This window comes from Saimiri boliviensis, chromosome X (genome assembly GCF_048565385.1).
Source record: "Saimiri boliviensis isolate mSaiBol1 chromosome X, mSaiBol1.pri, whole genome shotgun sequence".
Classification (NCBI taxonomy): Eukaryota; Metazoa; Chordata; class Mammalia; order Primates; family Cebidae; genus Saimiri; species Saimiri boliviensis.
The window spans coordinates 29621554-29640424 of NC_133470.1; the positions used below are offsets into that span (position 1 = coordinate 29621554).

Below are 18871 nucleotides of genomic sequence, written 5' to 3' on the forward strand. Positions count from 1 at the left end.
TGAATTAGTTACAAGTAAGATGTCTCTTCAAAAGAATTCATATTTTTCTTTACATTTTTATGCTTAAGGGGGTAAATGTTTACTGCAAAGAAAAAAGTTTGCTAGATATGAGACTCACATGGATTTACCACATGTAAAGAGGCTCTGTGTTGATCTACAGGTTTGTTAAGAAGTTTATGTTGATTAGCCAAGTATTATTACAAGTTTGCACCAATATTATTTATAGATAAAGACCACAATATGAAAGGATATGTCCTGCCAGAATTCTATTGCAGGGATTATAATCAGGCCTGGGTACCCACTAATTATACATTTTAAGAAATGGCTCTGTATGGCCAGGCATGGTGGTGGCTCACACCTGTAATCCTAGCACTTTGGGAGGCCAAGGCAGGTAGATCACCTGAGGTCAAGAGCTCCAGACCAGCCTGGCCACCATGATGAAACCTCATCTCTACTAAAGAAAACAAAAATAAGCTGGGCATTGTGGTGGGTGCCTGTAATCTCAGCTACTCAGGAAGCTGAGGCAGGAGAATCATTTGAATCCAGGAGGCATAGGTTGCAGTGAGCCAAGATCATGCCGTTGTACTTCAGCCTGGGCAACAGAGCAAAAACTCTGTCGAAATAGTGATAGAGAGATAGAGAGGGGTGTGTGTGTGTGTGAGGGGGGGAGGGGGGGAGAGAGGGAGAGAGAGAGAGAGAGAGAAAGAGAGAGAGAGAGAGAGAGGAGAGAAAGAGAAAAAGAGAGGGAAAGAAAGGAAAGAAAGAAAATAAATACAAAAAAATCAAATTAATCAATGTAGAAACTAGAGTCTATCCTACAGAAAATGTGACAGTGTGATGGATTAGCTTAAAATAATTAGAATCCTTAAAAAGACATCATATTTAACAAAATTCAGGATAACAGGACCGAATATTTCTACTCTGTGATCTTAGCTACAGAACTTAGTATATCTGAGCTTGAGTTTCTCCACCTGTAAAATGAAGGATGTGGAGGTTTCTCTGTCTACTTAAGATTCTTGGTATTAAATTCCTCATATAAATTATTTTCCAGTGAATTTGAAATTTCATTTGTGCTAGAAAGCATTTAGGTGGGCATTTCAGCTCCTACTTTGTGACACTTATATGCAAGAACATTCTCAAACTTCTTAGTTAATCAGGAGCCTGGATATTTGAAGACCTGTACAAACTTACCTAAACAAGCACAATCATCAGTAAGTAGAGTGCACTTCACTGAATACCTGTTATGGCACCATGCTAGCCATGTTTTGCAAGTGACCTGGATTCTTCAGGAGAATCTCCTAAGTTCTGACAGATTCTAATTTTTTAAGCTGGATACAATAATCTGTTTTCATCTTACATGTTCTTCTTACAATGTACCACTGGTACTTCACCATCATGAGTTGGGTTTGTTTATGTTTCCTCCCCTTGACTAGAATGGATCCCTGATCATGGCAGAAGTTATACTGTGTGAGTTCCAAGACTAAGTCACAAAAAGCATGACAGTTTCTGCTTGGTATTTTTGGGGTCACTTACTCTTGGAATCCAGCCAGCATTTAGTGACGGACTGCCGATTAAATGAGAAGGTCACATATAGGTTCCAGCCAACTGCCCTGGCTGAAGTTCCAGCGGCAGCCATGAGGCATACGAGTGAAGAAGCCTTCAAAATGACTTCAGCTTCACCTACTATTTTATTACAACTATATGAGAAGATCTGAACCCAGCTGAGCCCCAGAATCAAAAGAGATAATAATAAAAATGAGTGTTTTTATAAACTCCCAAGTTTTTAGGTGATTTGCTACATGGCAACGGTTACTGGTGAACAAGGTAACCATGCCTATTTTACACAGGTATGCTAAGAGATAACTGAATCACACAACTACTAAGAGGATGTTAACAGAAATTCTTACTTCCATAGAGACTTCATTTGTAAAAACAAAAGAAAGTATTAAGTGTTTGACAAAGATATTCTTTAAGAGGCCCTAAAGGAAGTATACTGCTTCTAGCTTACATGTGGAGATCCAAACAATCTGCTAATGATTACAAACAAGCCATCCTGACCTGTTTAAACCTTGTAACACAAATTAGCTCAATTCCATCCAATAATTCATTCAAATTATAGGAAACTATGAGTTCCATAAAATGTAATAAACATAAGTTAAATGATAGCATTCAAATGTCCTTGGTTTACAAAAATCAACTCTATTTTTGTAACATCCACAGTAGTACCTCTGGACCTATCTCTGGTATCAAGAGACAGAAAAGTCATTTGCCAGTACGGTTGGTTAAATTATGTATCATCTCTTCCAGAAACTCCAAATATCTTTACCAAATGTAAAAATCGACTTTCATTCTACATTTTTGGATTTATATTTAGATTACATTATAATTTATATATATAATGCGAAATGGAAGAGTGTTGATCTATGTTGTTGTAAATACTTCTTCACCCTTAAACACTAATTGAATGCCTGTTGTGTAAGAAGGTAAATGGAGTCTTTTCTCTCTCACACACTATGTATTAGTGAAGGCTTTTCCCACATACTGTATGCATTATTTTAGCCACCCATGGAAAGTCGAAAGTATCTCCATTTTAGAGATGAGAAAACTGAGTAAGAGAGGAAAAATAGCATACGCGGCTCCCACAGACAGACTTGATTCCTCTCATACTACTGTTTTCATCTCAATGTCTTAGCTATGGAATATTCTTTAATCTTCTTTGAAAAGTTTAACACCATTCTTACATCAAAATAAACAATAGAATAATTCAGAGGACAAAACAGGAAATATATTTGTGACATGGATGACAGATAATTTCCTATCCTTATTTACAATTATCACTTATCTATCAAGCAGAAAAATAACATTTGCACACTATTCAACCTTTCTATAAGCCTCAATTTCCTAACCTATTTTGATAGGTAACTCTATTTGTGGAGTTACATGTTTATAAGGTCGCTTTGAAAATCAGAAATAATAAATGTAAATTACATGCTAGACGTTTAACACGTTTCCTAAATGCAGACACACCTAGTGGAATAAGTGATGTATTTTGGTTATACTATCCTTATAAAATGTTTGTACTTAATGAGAGTTTTACCCTAAGTAACTTTTTTATTTTGAAATTACTTACACTAAATCATTTTTTTAAAACCTCCAGGTTTTTGGAATCTAACACAATAATGCTCCTTTAATATTAATAAAGAGACCAATATGAACAATTTTACATGAAGAAACTGTATAATCCAAAAAAAATGGATAAATTCCTAGAAACATAAAACCTACCAAATCTGAACTGTGTAAAAATAGAAAGTCTGAATAGATCAATACAAGGAGATTTAATCAGTAATTTAAAAACTGACAACAAAGAAAAGCCCAATACCAGATGACTCGATAAGTGATTTCTATCAAACATTTTAAAAAAGAATTAATGCCAATTCTTCTCAAATTTTTCCAAAAAAACTGAATTCGAAGAAGCACTTTCAAATTCATTTTATAAGGTCAGCATTACCAAAGCCAGAAAAAGGCATCACAAGAAAACTGCAGGTCCATATCCTTGATGGGTAGAGAGGCAAACTTCTGAACAAAATTCCTGCAAACTTTAACAGCACATTAAGAAGTCCATACACCATGACCAAGTGAGATTTATCCTCAGGATACAAGGATGGTTCAACATGAAAATCAGTGAGTATCATACACCACATTAACAGAATAAATAAGAAGTCACATAATCATTCCATTAGGTGCTGAAAACTTGTCTGACAAAATTCAACAATTTTCATTATTTTTTATAAAAATTAAACTCTCAACTATGAGTAGAAGCAAATTGCTTGAATATAATAAAAGCCATATATAAAAAGATCACAGCTCACATCATAACAACTGAGGACTGAAAGCATTTCCTATGAAATCAGTAACAGAAGGAACAAGGTAAGTATGTCCATTCTTGTCACTTCTATTGACCACAAAGCTAGAAGTTCTTGCTAGAATAATTAGGCAAGAAAAATAAATTAAAGGCATATAAATCAGAAATGAAGAATATTACTCCTATTTGCAGACGACAAAACTTATGAATAGAAATCCTTAGAATCCATTAAAAACATGAGAACCAATTTAAAAATCAGGCAACTTGTAAGATGCAATATCATCATACAAAAATTAGTTGAGTTTCTTTGCACTAATAATGAAAAGGAAATTAGAAAACAAATTACATTATAATAGCACACACTTTAGCACACAAAAGAACACAGTGATAAACTTAACTAAGGTAGTCAAAGAGTATGCACTGAAAACTACAAAACATTGATGAAAGAAATTAAAGAAGACAAGATCAAATGGAAAGACATCCTACATTCATGGATTGGAGGACTTGAAATTGTCATTATATTCACAGCAATCTACAGAACTAACATAATCTCTATCAAAATCCCAATGGCATTTTTTCACACACAGAGAGAAAATTTCTGAAATCATATTGAACCACAACGAATCCCAAATGGCTAAATCAACCTTGAGAAAGAAGTACAAAATTGGAGGTATCATACTTCTCGATTTCAAAATATATTACAAAGCTACAGTAATTAAAAATAAATTGTATTGTCATGAAGACAGATATGCAGACCAATGGAACAGAATAGAGAGCCCAGAAATAAATCTACATATATATGGTTATGACGTTCCACAAGAGAGCCAAGTATACAGAAGGAGGAAAGGATAATCTCTTTAACAAATGGTGCTGTAAAAACTGGATATCCACATGCAGAAAGAATCAAACTGTATGCTTATCTTATGCCATATGCAAATATCAAGTCCAAATGGACAATACACGTAAACATAAAACCTCAATCCATAAAACTCCTGGAAGAAAACATTGGAAAAATCTTGTGACATTCATCCTGGAAATTATTTCATGGCTATGACATCAAAAGCACAAGCAACAAAAACAAAAACAAAAAAAAAAAAAATTGAGACTACATAAAACTAAAAAGCTTCTGTTCAAAAAAGGAAACAACACTGTGTAAAGGCAATCTATGGAATGGGAAAAATATAAATCATACATGTGTATTTTGAGAATTATTTCTAACTCAGAACTATTAAGAGGGTTAAATAAAGTGAATTATGTAAAGAATATTTCACGGTATGTCTACATTCAAAGTTATCAAGAAAACAGCCACCAATATCCTGATTACTATTTTAAATACATCAGGGGTTAGATAAGACTTTGTGGTCAGACCTGAGGACCTTATGATATTAACAAGTGGCTATTTTCTAAAATACATAAAGAACTCCTACAACTCATTGGCGAAAAACCTAAAAACCCAATTAAAAATGGGCTAAAGGCCTGAATAGACATTTCTCCAAAGACGACACACAAACGGTGGACAGGCATATGAAAATATGTTCAACATTATGAATTATCAGGGCAATGTAAATGAAAAGCAGAATTGTACCTGTTAGATGACTACTATTAAAAAATCTATTAGTAACAATGTGGAAAAATTGGAACTACCGTATTCTCTTGGTGAAGTGAAGAACAGCATGACTCTTATGGAAAATAATATGGTGGTTCCTCAAAAAATCAAAAACAGAACTCCCATTTGATCTAGCAATCTTACTTTTGGATACTCATCCAAAAGAACTGAAATCAGGATCCTGAAGATATACCTGCGCTCCCACGTTCACTGCAACGCTATTCACAATAGCCAAGATGTGGAAACATCCTCAATGTCCATTGATGGATGAAGAGATAAAGGAAATGTGGTATATACATACAAGAGATTATTATTAATATTCAAAAAGAAAGAGATCCTGCCACATTACAACATGGATGGACCCTGAGGACATTATGGGAAGTGAAATAAGACAGTCAGAGAAGGACAAATACTCCATGATTCTACTTAAAAGAGGTATGTATAATAATCAAGAGAGTGAAATAGTAGTTTCTAGAGGTTTTGGAGAGGAGGAAATGGGAAGTTGCACATTAACAAAGGTTCAGTTATGAAAGATGAGAAAATTCTCAAGATCTGTTGTACTACTTGTGCCTGTAACGAACAACGCTGTGTTTTACACTTAAAAGTTAGTTAAGAATGTAAATCCCATGTTACATGTTTTTACCACAATAAAATACGATTTTGAAAGAAGTTAAAGGGTAAGGGTGTATTTGTTGAAAATAACATCATCACATATAATCACTTTAAGGTTCCTTCCAGTTTTAAAATTATACTCAGAAGTCTTCAGTGTACCAATCTATAGAGTTGAGCTAAAACATAACAATTCTGTTTCTGGGTCACTCGTTCTGTCACATCTGAATGTATCAAGGCTTCCTTGAAGCAAATCAATGGTACTTTAAGGAGTGCCCCCAACTGGCTGGCTTTGTGTCCTGTTTGTAAATTAATTTCCTATAACCTGTGTACAGTCTGAGGGACAGTTGTATTGGGGGTGGGGGCAATTGCAGAGATAGAGTGAAAAATCTCCTCTCCCTCGTCCCTCCCAACACAGGATTGCTGGATGTAAAATCACTAGATGTGCTCTTTTTTTCTGCTTTATAAAAGGCATTACTGTGTTCCACTCTGTAGGGTTCCAAAATTGTTCCTCAGCAACTGTGGAACTAAAAGGACATCCCTTTCCTTAGAATCTTTTACTCAGTATATTAACTTACCAAACTCTACACAGGTTGTGAGTTTGCTTATACATCAGAACCGAGGACCCAGGCTGTATCTTCTCATAGAAGTGTTAATAAAAATATAAAAATGTTCTCCTATCAGACCACAAAATCTTATCTAACCCTGGATGTATTTAAAGTAGTAATCATGATATTGGTTGGTGTTTTTTTTTTTTTTTTTTTTTTTAAACTTACAATGTGCTTATACCATGGAATGTTCTTTAGGTAATTCATCTCATTTAACCCTCCTAATAAGGCTATGAGTTGCAAATAGTTTTAATAACACACATGAGGAAACTGAGGCCCAGAGTTCAAGAAACTCTCTCCAGGTCACATAGCAAGTAAGTAATAATGAAGGGTCTTAAAAGTAGAAGTGGGAGGCAGAAGAGTAGGTTAGAGTGATGTCACAGGAGAAAGACTCAATTTGTCCTTCTTAGCTTTGAAGTTGAAAGAGGGCCATGAGCCAATGAATATGGTCAGCCTCTAGAAAAGGCATGAAAATGCTTTTCCCCTACAGACTACAAAAGAAAGGCAGCCCGGCTGATACATTAATTTTAGCCCAAAAAGACCTGTTTTACACGTTGGAACTACAGAAATGTAAAATAATAAGTATGTGTTGTTTAAAGCCTCTAGGTTTATATCTGTTGCATCAGAAATGAAAAACTAATACATAGGCACATGATTAGTTATCAAGGTGGGTTAATTTAAAAGAAGTATGTTTTTGTTCCTGTGGCCATCAACTATTCAGTATAGTGTTTTCAGATAGAGTCTTGCCCAGGCTGGAGTGCATTGGCTGATCTCAGCTCACTGCAACGTCCACCTCCCGGCTCTGAGCAATTCTCATGCCTCAGCTTCCCAAGTAGCTGGGATTACAGGTGTGCACCACCACACCCAGTTAATTTTTATGTTTTTATTAGAGACAGAGTTTTGCTATGTGGGCCAGGCTGGTCTCAAACTGCTGGCCTCAAATGATCTTCCTGCCTCGGCCTTCCAAAGTGCCAGGATTATAAGCATGAGCCATCGTGCCCAGCGCTCAGTGTAGTTTTTTGTTTTTTTAAAGTGTTAAAATGAAGGAGGTAGCCTTCACGTTTACTGTCATTTGAACCTACTCTAACCAGAAACAACTCCAAACACACACACACACACACACACATCACTGAAATTGTTCTTATTAAAGTGGATATAAGCTAGAGTGAGCATATAACTTATTGGTCAAAACAGGAACGTTTTAAGAGTGAATAGAAATGTTAGTAATTCCATAATAATAACTGCTATATATTAGGATTTCCCAGATATCTTTCTCTGCTGATGTTTTACTAAATTCATTTAATAATTTTCAACTATGTTATTTGAACTAATCAGCAATATTTAATGTAGTTAGACATCTTCTTTTCCTGAAAACACTTCCCCTGGATTCCAGAAAACCACATTTATCTTCTCTGTTCTCTCTCTTCTTTCTAGCCACCCTTTTCAATCCCTTTGCTGATGCCTAATCATATATTAATCTGGAGATCTCTTATCTGTCTACACATTTTTTTTCATAATCTTATCCAGGCCAATGGATTTAAATACTATTATTACCCTCAGCTCTGACCTTAGACCCCTGTCTTCACATGCATTCAAAGCCTCAAAGTATGTCAAGATTAGTATGTTCAAAACTAAAATTCTAGTGTTTACTCCCAAACCTGTTCCTTCTACAGTCTCTTCCGTCTTGGTTTGTGGCAATTCTATTTGGTCAGTTTCTTAAGTGAAAAACCTCACAGTAATCCTCAGTTTCTCTAATTTTTTCATAAATCAGATGCACTGCATCAGGTGAGAAATGACTCTGGATGAAATATTGGCTTCCAATTCTGCTCCCAGATATGCTACCCTCAAGATCATGAAACAGAACAGCTCACAGATAAATTTAAAATGTTCCTATCATACCATTTATTTATTTATTTATTTTTGACACTGAGTTTCACTGTTGTTGCCCAGGCTGGAGTGCAATGGCATGATCTCAACTCACTGCAACCTCCATCTCCCGGGTTGAAGCAATTCTGCCTCAGCCTCCCAAGTAGCTGGGATTACAGGCCTGTGCTACCACAGCCAGAGAATTTTGTATTGTTAGTAGGATGAGGTTTCAATGTGTTGGTCTGGTTGGTCTGGAACTCCTGACCTCAGGTGATCCACCTGCCTTGGCCTCCCAAAGTGCTGGGATTACAGGTGTGAGCCACCACAACCGGCCTTACCACTTATTAAATGAGTTAAAAACATATGGCAAGAGGGAAGAGACCAAGACGATAATAAAATTAGAATAAATTCAGACACAGATTGTTTTGTGTGTTTATTTATGTGTCACTTGGTCCAATAGTAGTACCTGGCACACAGTAGGTGATTCAAAAACAAGTGCTAAATAACTGAATGTATGAATATTGCTCTATGTGAGAGTAACCCAATATACAAGAATCACAGTAGAGAAAATGCAGTGTCACTCTAGTATAATGAGCATGGGTGTGGAGTTGGATAAATGTGAATTTGAATTCAGGTTCTGCCACTTACTAATTAGGTCTAGAAATATGAATTAAGTTGGCCAATTTCAAACAGACACAGAAGTACTCCAAGCTAAGGGAAGCATAAAAGCTAACATGGAAAACTTCTGGGAACCTGTGTAGGAGAACAAGCGACTTAATTTGGTTGAAGAAAACATGAAATACATGTGTAATGAGCATAAATATAAATTATTAATATATCAGAAATCTTTTTGAGGCAGTTTGGGAGAGTAGCCTTGTTATACAGGCAAAAGAAAGTGAAAAAAATCGTGAATGATATTACTAGGGCTGTGACTAACATTTAAAAAATGGACAAGAAACTTAGTAATAAAGTTCACTCGGAGACACTAGGTTTGAGATATTAGTGGATATCAAGGTATAGAAACATACCACAGAGTTGAAAATGAGTTAGAAACGTGGCCATAACTCAAGAAATATTGGAAGTGGTGAAGACATAGATACAATGATCATTTGCATACAGACTGAAGCCAGGAGATTAAAGTACCTTGATAAGAGAACAAGTACACAGGTAAGAAGGCCAAGAGATCTCCCATGAGATTAGTAAGTCACGGAAATTCAAAGAGCAGAAAGAGCCAGCTAATGAAAGACACAAAATAGTCAGAGAGGAAGAACCTGCTGAGTGTAGAGGCTCTAAGAAAAATCTGTCATCAGTGGTAGAAAGTTAGGACAGTTAAATAAAAGCCATTTGGCTCTGTGACTAAGAATACATATTTGCGGAATAACTAAATGAACAGTTAAAGAACAGTGGTGTGTTTGGGGAGTAGGGGCATGCAGGTGTTTTCCGTAAGGGACAGTCACCTGCATGGCTCTCTTCTCTTATAGACAACTTCATTTTTCTCTGTAGATCAACAAGTAAACACTTCAATATAACATTCTGATGGAATCAAATCTAGCCTGTTTTGAGTTCATTTGAAGTAGAGCAGATACAGCCTATAGGGGCAGTGTAAGCTCAGCCCTTTTGATACTTTCGAAAAAAATTTTCTTAGTGTGAATAATTAAAGCATAAACTTATCAAACCTAACTATATGTAACGTCATCTTCCGCTATGCTTCCTTTAGTAACCGTCAGACTGTATCATCCCCCATCTCTTATGATTTGTGCTGCTTCTTTTCTGAAGGATAAATGTTCCATTTATTTAAATGGCTTATGGTAAATAAAACAGATAAATGAATTTGTTGAATTATCTGTAATTTATGATATATTACATATTTGGTAATATTTACACAAAGGTAGAATGAACAAATAGAGTCTAGCAGGATGTAAGTCCACCTGCAATTACTTCATTAAAAAGTCATACCTGAGCAATGCCTTAATGAGGTGGTAATGAGGTGAAAATGTGTTACCAGAATAGGCATTGAGAAAACCTAGAAAAGGCAGCTCAATAAAGTGATAATGAGAGAGCGGAAAAAATCCTTATATCCTTTGCTTGGTTTATGCTCCTCAGTTTTAGGAGGTGCCACTTATTCCTTAAGTCTTGGTGGTTTCACTGTGGGGAGTAGTGATAAAAAGAATCTAGAGAGTCCACGGGGAGTCAAGATCCAGAATGAGAGGGAGTGAGAAGAGAGCTTTGCAAGTAAAATAGCCAAGGATGGAGGTTATAACCCTTCGGAGTTTAGAATTTTCAGCTATTGCATTAATCGGCGGCCAAATAAATTACCAATTAAATGCATACTACTATCTTAAAATAAATCAACAGGTCTCCCAAAATGTACATAATTTTTAGCCAGTAGGATCAGGTCTATCGTTTTTAAACTCCCACTCATAATGTAGTTTTGATAAAGATCACGTCCCTCTAGAACATTTCAAATTGGATCCATTGACTGAAATAAATAAGGCATTTTTGTTATAAGGTAATTTTTGCAAATCTAGCAATCCTAGCACATTTCATTCCCATCTGGAAACATCTACAAGGCTATCTCTTGTATGTTGGTTTCCATACCATATTGCAAGGGTGGAAAACTCCACTGAGAAGGTTCCTCATATAGAAAATACTAAACATTGCCTAGCATACGACCTGGTTTGATTCTGAGTTTTTCTTATAAATACTAAAGAGCCTGCTATATACAAGTTTAAATTAGCAATATTAAAGGAGAGCATATGAAGAAGCTTGCAGTAATATTTTTCTTACACAGAATATATATTTTAAGAATGAATATATCAAACAATCCACTTAGAGTATGTACTTCCTTTATGTATATCTAGAAAGATCTCCCCAAATAGTGTAATTAGTAATCTTCACCTATTTGCCCACATCTTGAAGATACATATATAAACCTTTTAATGAGCTTCACGTTTTTATAACCATTAATAGCCTTTGTAAAAGAGAATCATAGAGGTTATCATATAATGAAAGTAGAAATTATTGTGGATATTATGGGAATTCATATTTATGAAAAATCATCATATAGTAAACCTAGAGAAGTCTCAATAACAAAGCAGAATCATATGAGGGAATCAATAAAACGGGGAAAAAGAAAACAGCTCTTCATGGGGAGATAAAAGGCCCTGAAACAGTCAAGCAAGGAAAAGCAGTGCTAGATTATCTTGCAAACAGTTCTCTGGTTTGTACAACAGACAGTAACTGTTGACAGACCTGTGCAGGAAATGGGCTCCGTGTAGGGTCAGAGGTGGCGACAGAAGCAGCCTGTGTGAAGGCATAACTCTTGAATCGAGGCTTTGGAGAGGAAGTAGTTCTCTCATAGCCCTGTGCTAGACTGACTGTGATCTGCAGAGGAGGGTTTGGGGGAGTAGACAGAGAGGAGGAGGGAAAACCGTAAGTAACCCAAAAGAACTATTTTCCAACATAGTAGAAAACAGAACATTAAATGGAAATGGTGAGATGCAATTTTAATACTAAACATGTATAAATGATATTAGAAATTGGCACACTCCCAGAATTATGGCACTTAATGTCATGTTGGATAGTAAATGATCCAGGAAGAGATGAGGGTGCTATTTAACCGTGAGGATTCCATAAAGACACAACTCCAACATTTACATGGGATGATGCTCTTCAATCCGGCAAAAACAGGCATCAAAAAGCAATTTTCTCTAAATCCAAAGTAAGTAAAACCAGAATTCATCAGATCCATACACTGCAAAGGACTGTAGGTTTCATAAGCCAATATAGAGCTAGCTCAGTCAAGTGAGGGAGTTTGGCCTAAGAGCTTTCTACACATTCAGCAGGAATGTTGCTAAAGGTTTTTTTCACTATTGTATGTGCCTGAGAAAGTATAGGAAAACATCTAAACTACCCACTGCTGAGAGCAATAACAAGCCAATGTACTGGAAGAATCCCACTGAATTCTTTATCATTAGATAATGAAGAATTTCATCACGTTTTTCTTTTGTGTTTATTTGTAATATTTTAAACCACTTTTCTATTTTCAAAATTGTTACCCCGAATAATCAAAACCTGTTTATTTTGTACATATTTTCATGAAATATTTTTACTTATTAAAAACAGCACTTGTCTTTAACCTTGCTCTAGCTCTTTGTTCTAGTTGATGAAGATTTGAGTTTAATATGTACTTAAGTTTGTCTTTCATTTCATTGTGTGTTACACAATGAAAATGCAATAGTTTATGTTCTACATTCCTATATGGCACATATCCATTGTATTTTTAAAATATGTTTTGAAAAGAATATTGTAGCCCATAAAGCAAAATTGAAAACGTTTACACAGCCTCTGTCTCTTTCTGCATATATACATACATTAGGCTTTGTGTTTGTGCATCTGTGTGTATATATACACACACACGTAAAATATATATGTATGATATATATATAACAGATATATATGTGTACATATATATCTGTTATATATATTATACATAACTAAAAACGCATATAAATAACATCTTTGATATTAGCTGTCCTTTAGATACTTTACCTGTTGAGAATAGTGCATTTGATGATGTAACTGATAATGTTCTTCTTTAGTCACTTTAGGTGGCCTTGGCAACATTTCCACTTCCTGGATGGCTTCAATGCTCACTTGTTGAGGCAAAACTTGGAAAAGTGATGTGATGTACATTAAGATAGACTTCTTATCTGGATAAGTGGTAGCAACATCTGTAAGCACATTAACACTACACATCAATTTTTGGTTTCTATATTTGAGACTCCAAAAGGATAATGAACAAATCAATGTTACAGTAACACGATAGATTAATGAATATCCAATTGTCCATGAATGTCCTCCAGAGACTAATTAGAACATGATAATCAGGCCTAAAGTGTCTTTCCAATTTGGCAGACCAATGAGATGAGCACTGAAGTTAATTTCTTTTCCTTGTTCATATAAAAACTTCATTCCATAATACTTTTTCCTAAGTCAAATTGCTAAACTAGTCCGTCTAACAGAGTATCTTTCATTAGATAAGAAGCAAAAATAAAAGATTACATTTTCCTTTCCATGGAAATTTATATTAACCTGTCAATTAAAATGGTGCACTGGTAATTAAACAATTACACAAAATGGCTTAATGCTTTGCTTCTCAGTAAAGAAACCTTATACCTTTTAATTGAATCTTGCTGACACTAAAGTATGCAGAGAGCTAAATATGTCTCTGTGCTGAAATGAGTCATGTATCCACAATATAAATTAAACAGAAAAATACCATATAATGATTTTAATATTCCTTTAAATTTGTTAATTTTATTATTCCTTTAAAATTTGTTAATTTTAAACAAGTTATTTGTTTACATTATGGTGCATCTGCTAAAGTAGCATGTCGCTTTTCTTCTTGGACATTAGAGATAAATTTAAAAGCCCTGCACATTAAGTTGATCCGACTTCATGTCCTTTGCCACATCCGAAGAGTGAATGAAACCCAGCATTTAAAGTCAATAATAATTTGTAATAACACATATAGAGTGGCAACTCCTTCAAAAGATTCTTTTGCTACTTGGCATTACAATTTAATTACTGCATTCATTCCAGTGTACCAAGATGTAAAATAATCCCTTTTATGAAGTGTGTCATTAGTACCAGAAGTGTTAAAACGTAAGTTCTGACAATCAAATGCTATCGACATAGCATTTCATTGTCATCCTTTTTCATCCTTTAAAAAAAAGGAAATTCTTTCATTGAGACAACATGTGTAAATCTGGAGGATATTAAGTGAAATAAGCCAGACATAGAAAGACAAGTACCACATGATCTCACTTATACATGGAATCTAAAAAGTTGAATTCATGGAAGTAGAGGGTAGAGGGTGGTTACCAAGGTCTGCAGGGTGGGAATTGGGAAGATGCTGGTCAAAGAACACCAAATTTCGATAGGAAATATAAGTTCATGAGATCTACTGTACAATCTAGTTAATAATAAAGTATTTTATTCCTAAAAATTGCTGCGGGTAGATACTAAGTGCACTCACCATAAAACGTGAGAGTAATGCATGTTAAGTACTTCAATTTAGCCATTACAGAATGTATACATATTTCAAACCATATTGTACATGATAAATATATATATATATAATTTTTGTTTAATAATGAATTAATATAAAAAAATCAAAAACAAAAGATAAACATAAATCTTGGCAGCAGGTCAAGGCAATATAGTAACGCATTTTACTTGCCATAAATTCACCTTAGCTTAACTACTATTAAGAGATCTGTATGAAATATGTATATTCTGATCAGGTGTTATGATTATAAGTGAAAAAGCCAAGAGTCAAGTCTCAAGTCCATTAACACAAAAGGAGGTTGAACAAGTAACCTCATCAATTCTTCTGCAAGTATCAGGACCATGATTAATCAGAACAACTATTTTTAAAGTATTTTTTAAAAGAGTTGCAGGAGAGGGAAAAATTAACTAATGTTCCTTGGTCTACTTCTATCTCCAGAATAATACAGTGCTTTCCAATTTTTAATTTGCATATGAATCACCAGGGAACCTTTTAAAACTACAGAATCTGATTCAATAGGTCTGGGGTGGAGCTTGGAGCTCTTCATTTCCAATCATCTCCCAAGTGCTGCTGAAACCGCTAAGCCTGCTACATTTTGAATAAGGGCCAGAAACATTAATTATAAACAGACTGTTACATCATCTCCCATTTTACTGTTCTCTTCATGTTTTTCAAATTATATTTATTGGACTTTTCAATGCACAAGTCTGAGAGGTACAAAGTTATACAACACATATGCTCAACTTATTATACTTCAATTTTTAACCAACAGAGGGTCAAAGTAAGTTTTGCAAATACTTTTTAAAGAAGAAATAAGATTCAATGTTTAATACTAAACATGTATAAACAATATTAGAAATTGGTACACTCCCATAATTATAGCACTCAATGTCATGTTGCATAGTAAATAATCTGTGGATATATGAGGGTACTATTTAGCCATGAGGATTCCATAAAGATACAACCCCAACATTCATATGGGTTAGTACTCTTATATGCAATGGACACTGCCATTCTTAATAATCTTACTAACTTAGCTTTGGAATTCTGAGCCTAGAAATCTCCAGTTCATTTAATAATTGTCTTTCAAAATATTTGACCAATTGTTTCTTAGATGGTAGATACTATAACTTTACCATACCTTAAAATTCTAGAAAACGTTCTTCCTTCTCACTAGTAACTAGTCGGTTTTACCTGTGATTAGCGTAACTTAGAACTCTTTCGTTTTTAGTAATATTAAATTAAAACATGATGTGAGAAAACCCTGAAATAAAAAGGGTTGAGCCACCAACAAACGTTTCAATTTACCCTACTTATTAACAACTAGTTGCCTCTCTGATTGTTACCATGCTCGCCCCAGCCAACCAGCGGCAAACTCTCCCTTCTGAAGGTTTGCCAATCAGAGTGGATTCACTTCGACGAACATAATTCACTTCGACGAACATAATTCACTTCGACAAACATAATTCTGAATTCAAACTAATTAACAGTGGTCTTACCTGAGTTACCATGCATTTGAAGCTGACATCATACTACTCCCAATTTGAAATGTTCTCAGATTGCCGGACCTCTGATTTCCCCCAAAACCTAAGAATACTCTGCTTTCCGAGACTGTGGTTGACCAACAGCAATCCCTCTTACGTAAGTAAGATGTTATGAAGCTCATATCCAATGTTTAGAAAAACTGTAAACTTCGTTAAACCTTTATACTGTTGCTATATATTTCTGCTGTTTCTATCATTAACACAAACACAAACCTAGTTGTAGGAGACTATTTGCATATTATTAAGAGGTAGCCAGAAGAACTTACTTAGAAAAACCATTTATCACTTACCCCGTATTTACTAAGTGATTACTATGTGCTATAGAATATGCTTAGACTATGTTAGATTATGAGTATACAGCAGATGAGCCACCCCATAAATAATTATAAACAGTGCTTTTTATTAGAAATCAGAATGAATTTCGTGAGTTGAGGGTAATCCTCATTTATAATGACTGCACTAAAGCCAATTCCTGGCACGGTGTGATCACCTAAGTATTTGCTAATAAACTGAATACAGAGAACAGTTAAAGCCACAGAAATTGATGAGAATTATGTAAGACAGTGACTACAAAGCAACAGTGTATTTGAGGAATATGAAAATGATGGGATGCGATTTATACTTTTTTATTACAAGACATTAACATTGTACGAAATGAGAGAAGTGTCTGAATCCCCAAAGTAAGAACTTACAATTATATGAAAGTAATTTTGCACTAAGACTCTACTATATAAAATGTTCATTGACACAGAATTTTAATAATTGCTTATCCAATTTTTGAATCAGTCTCAGAATGAAAATGGTGAGAACTCATAATACTGCTAGAATTTTTACGTTATGAACAGTCTCACCATTTCTGATGAGTGTTTCATATTGAGGCCATAATGGAACAAATAAATCATTTAGTGAAATGTGATCATTTTTCAAATGAAGTTGAGTCTCACCGTGGTTTGATCGCAAGTTCAAAAGCTAGTCAAAATCTTATTAGAATCCAGTCATTGCACTACACCGCCACAGTACCTTAAACCTCATTCTCTCAGATGTTAGTATATTTGAAGACCAACTATCTGAAAGCCATTATTCAAATAGTTACCTTGTAATTAATGTGGTTCAATTACCAAACATGATCTCCATTTTCTTTAGTAGTAGTGAGTGATTTATATTTCTAACAAGTGAGGTATAACAAGACTAAATATACATAAAAATGAACCATCAAAATGCAAATTAGAGATGTGGGGTTTTAATTATGTTCCTTTGCCCACAAAATTTGCAAAGAATTTACAAAATTTACAAAAGAATAATCTATGCTGCAGAAGCTTCAATGATTTGGCCAAACACCTACTTAGCTTGAAGAGTATCAGTTGTTTCTAACCTTATGAAAAATATTTTGGTAATGCCTATCGAAACTTTAAAAACAATCATATGCAATAAAGCATTAATTTTCCTTTAGGGTCCTGCCACAAGCAAATTATCAGAAATTTAAATAGAGATATATGTAAATGTGATATAAAATTTAAACAGTATTTACAACACAAAAATATTTACTTCATACAAAAAAAAGGAAAATGTCAGACCAATCCAAGTAACTTAATAGAGATTTGCAGAATTACTGAATATATAACTGTGTAAGAATAGTATAAAGCCAGTCAAAATGTTCCTTTTGAAGGCTATTTGGCACTATATTAAAGTCAATACCTTACAATGTAACATTAAAAGAGCAGGATTTATAAATTATGTAGAACAATTTTAGGAAAACATTTTGGGAAACATACTTCAGGATATCACTGAAGTGGATGTACTTGTGGGATTGAAAACAATTCTCTTTGAAAATTTCATTCTATCTGTATTTTCCAAACTCTTTATTCAACACATACTAATTTTGTAATAAATATATTCCATGTTGTAATAAAAGTATCTGCAACAACAAAAAAGAAACAATAAAAGCAAAGTTACACAAAGTTTGCTTTCGACATGCCCTCACTCCACAGTCACTGTGAATGAGTTTGATGAAAGCAGTGCCTTCAACAAAATTAATCTTGGGCAGTCAACCTCAGGGAAGTCCGATTAGCCAGTTGCTGGGTGTAACCTTGAACCACCACTGGGAAATCTAAAGAAGAGGCTCCACTGCCTAAATTTCAGGCCAAGTTTCTGCCAAGGGACAGGCAGGAATTGAAATGCTGGATGATAATGCATAGCATGTGTAATGAGAAACAAGCAAGATTTCAAAGCCAGCAGGTATAAATGTGCACTCACAGAGCTTTAGTGGGTCAGTCTTTTAAGAGTTTTATTAAACAACAACAAAAAAAGTGGGAGGATGTCATTTAGAAACCATAATGAGCATGAATCTCTCCAAAGAGTTTGTATTAGGATGCAAAACTAAATAAATTCACGAGAAGAAAAGGAATAGATAAACTGGGAATAAGATACTTGTGGTCATAAACTAGCCATAGTTAGAATGCTCAAAATAGGAAAATAGACATATATGTTAGCACAAGCAAAACCTGTGGTTGTAAAAAATAATCAAATTCACAGATGTGATAGTCTAAAGGACATAGTGCTGGAAGTAAAGTGGGTTATCTTTTGAGATTTGCAAATGAAGAGATTTATGGTATAATGCCATCTGATATCTAAACGCTGGAGTTTTTAAGTTGCAGACCATATCATGGCCATGCACTAATTTATTAAAGCATTATATTGTTATCT

At 34.6% G+C, this 18871-nt stretch overlaps 1 protein-coding gene across 10 annotated transcripts in view; it reads right to left on the reverse strand.

Moving 5' to 3' along the window:
• The window catches only part of DMD (dystrophin), a 2654855-nt gene that overhangs the window by 1616586 nt on the left and 1019398 nt on the right, over window positions 1–18871 (reverse strand). For 9 of the 10 annotated variants that reach the window (XM_074391461.1, XM_074391462.1, XM_074391459.1 and 6 more), the window contains exons 8-9: window positions 13103–13284; window positions 11804–11935 (exon numbers count right to left, since the gene is read on the reverse strand). In XM_074391461.1, the coding sequence (XP_074247562.1) occupies window positions 11804–11935; window positions 13103–13284 (314 nt within the window). The remainder of the gene's footprint in view (window positions 1–11803; window positions 11936–13102; window positions 13285–18871) is intronic. The other variant, XM_074391460.1, reaches the window with a different exon arrangement.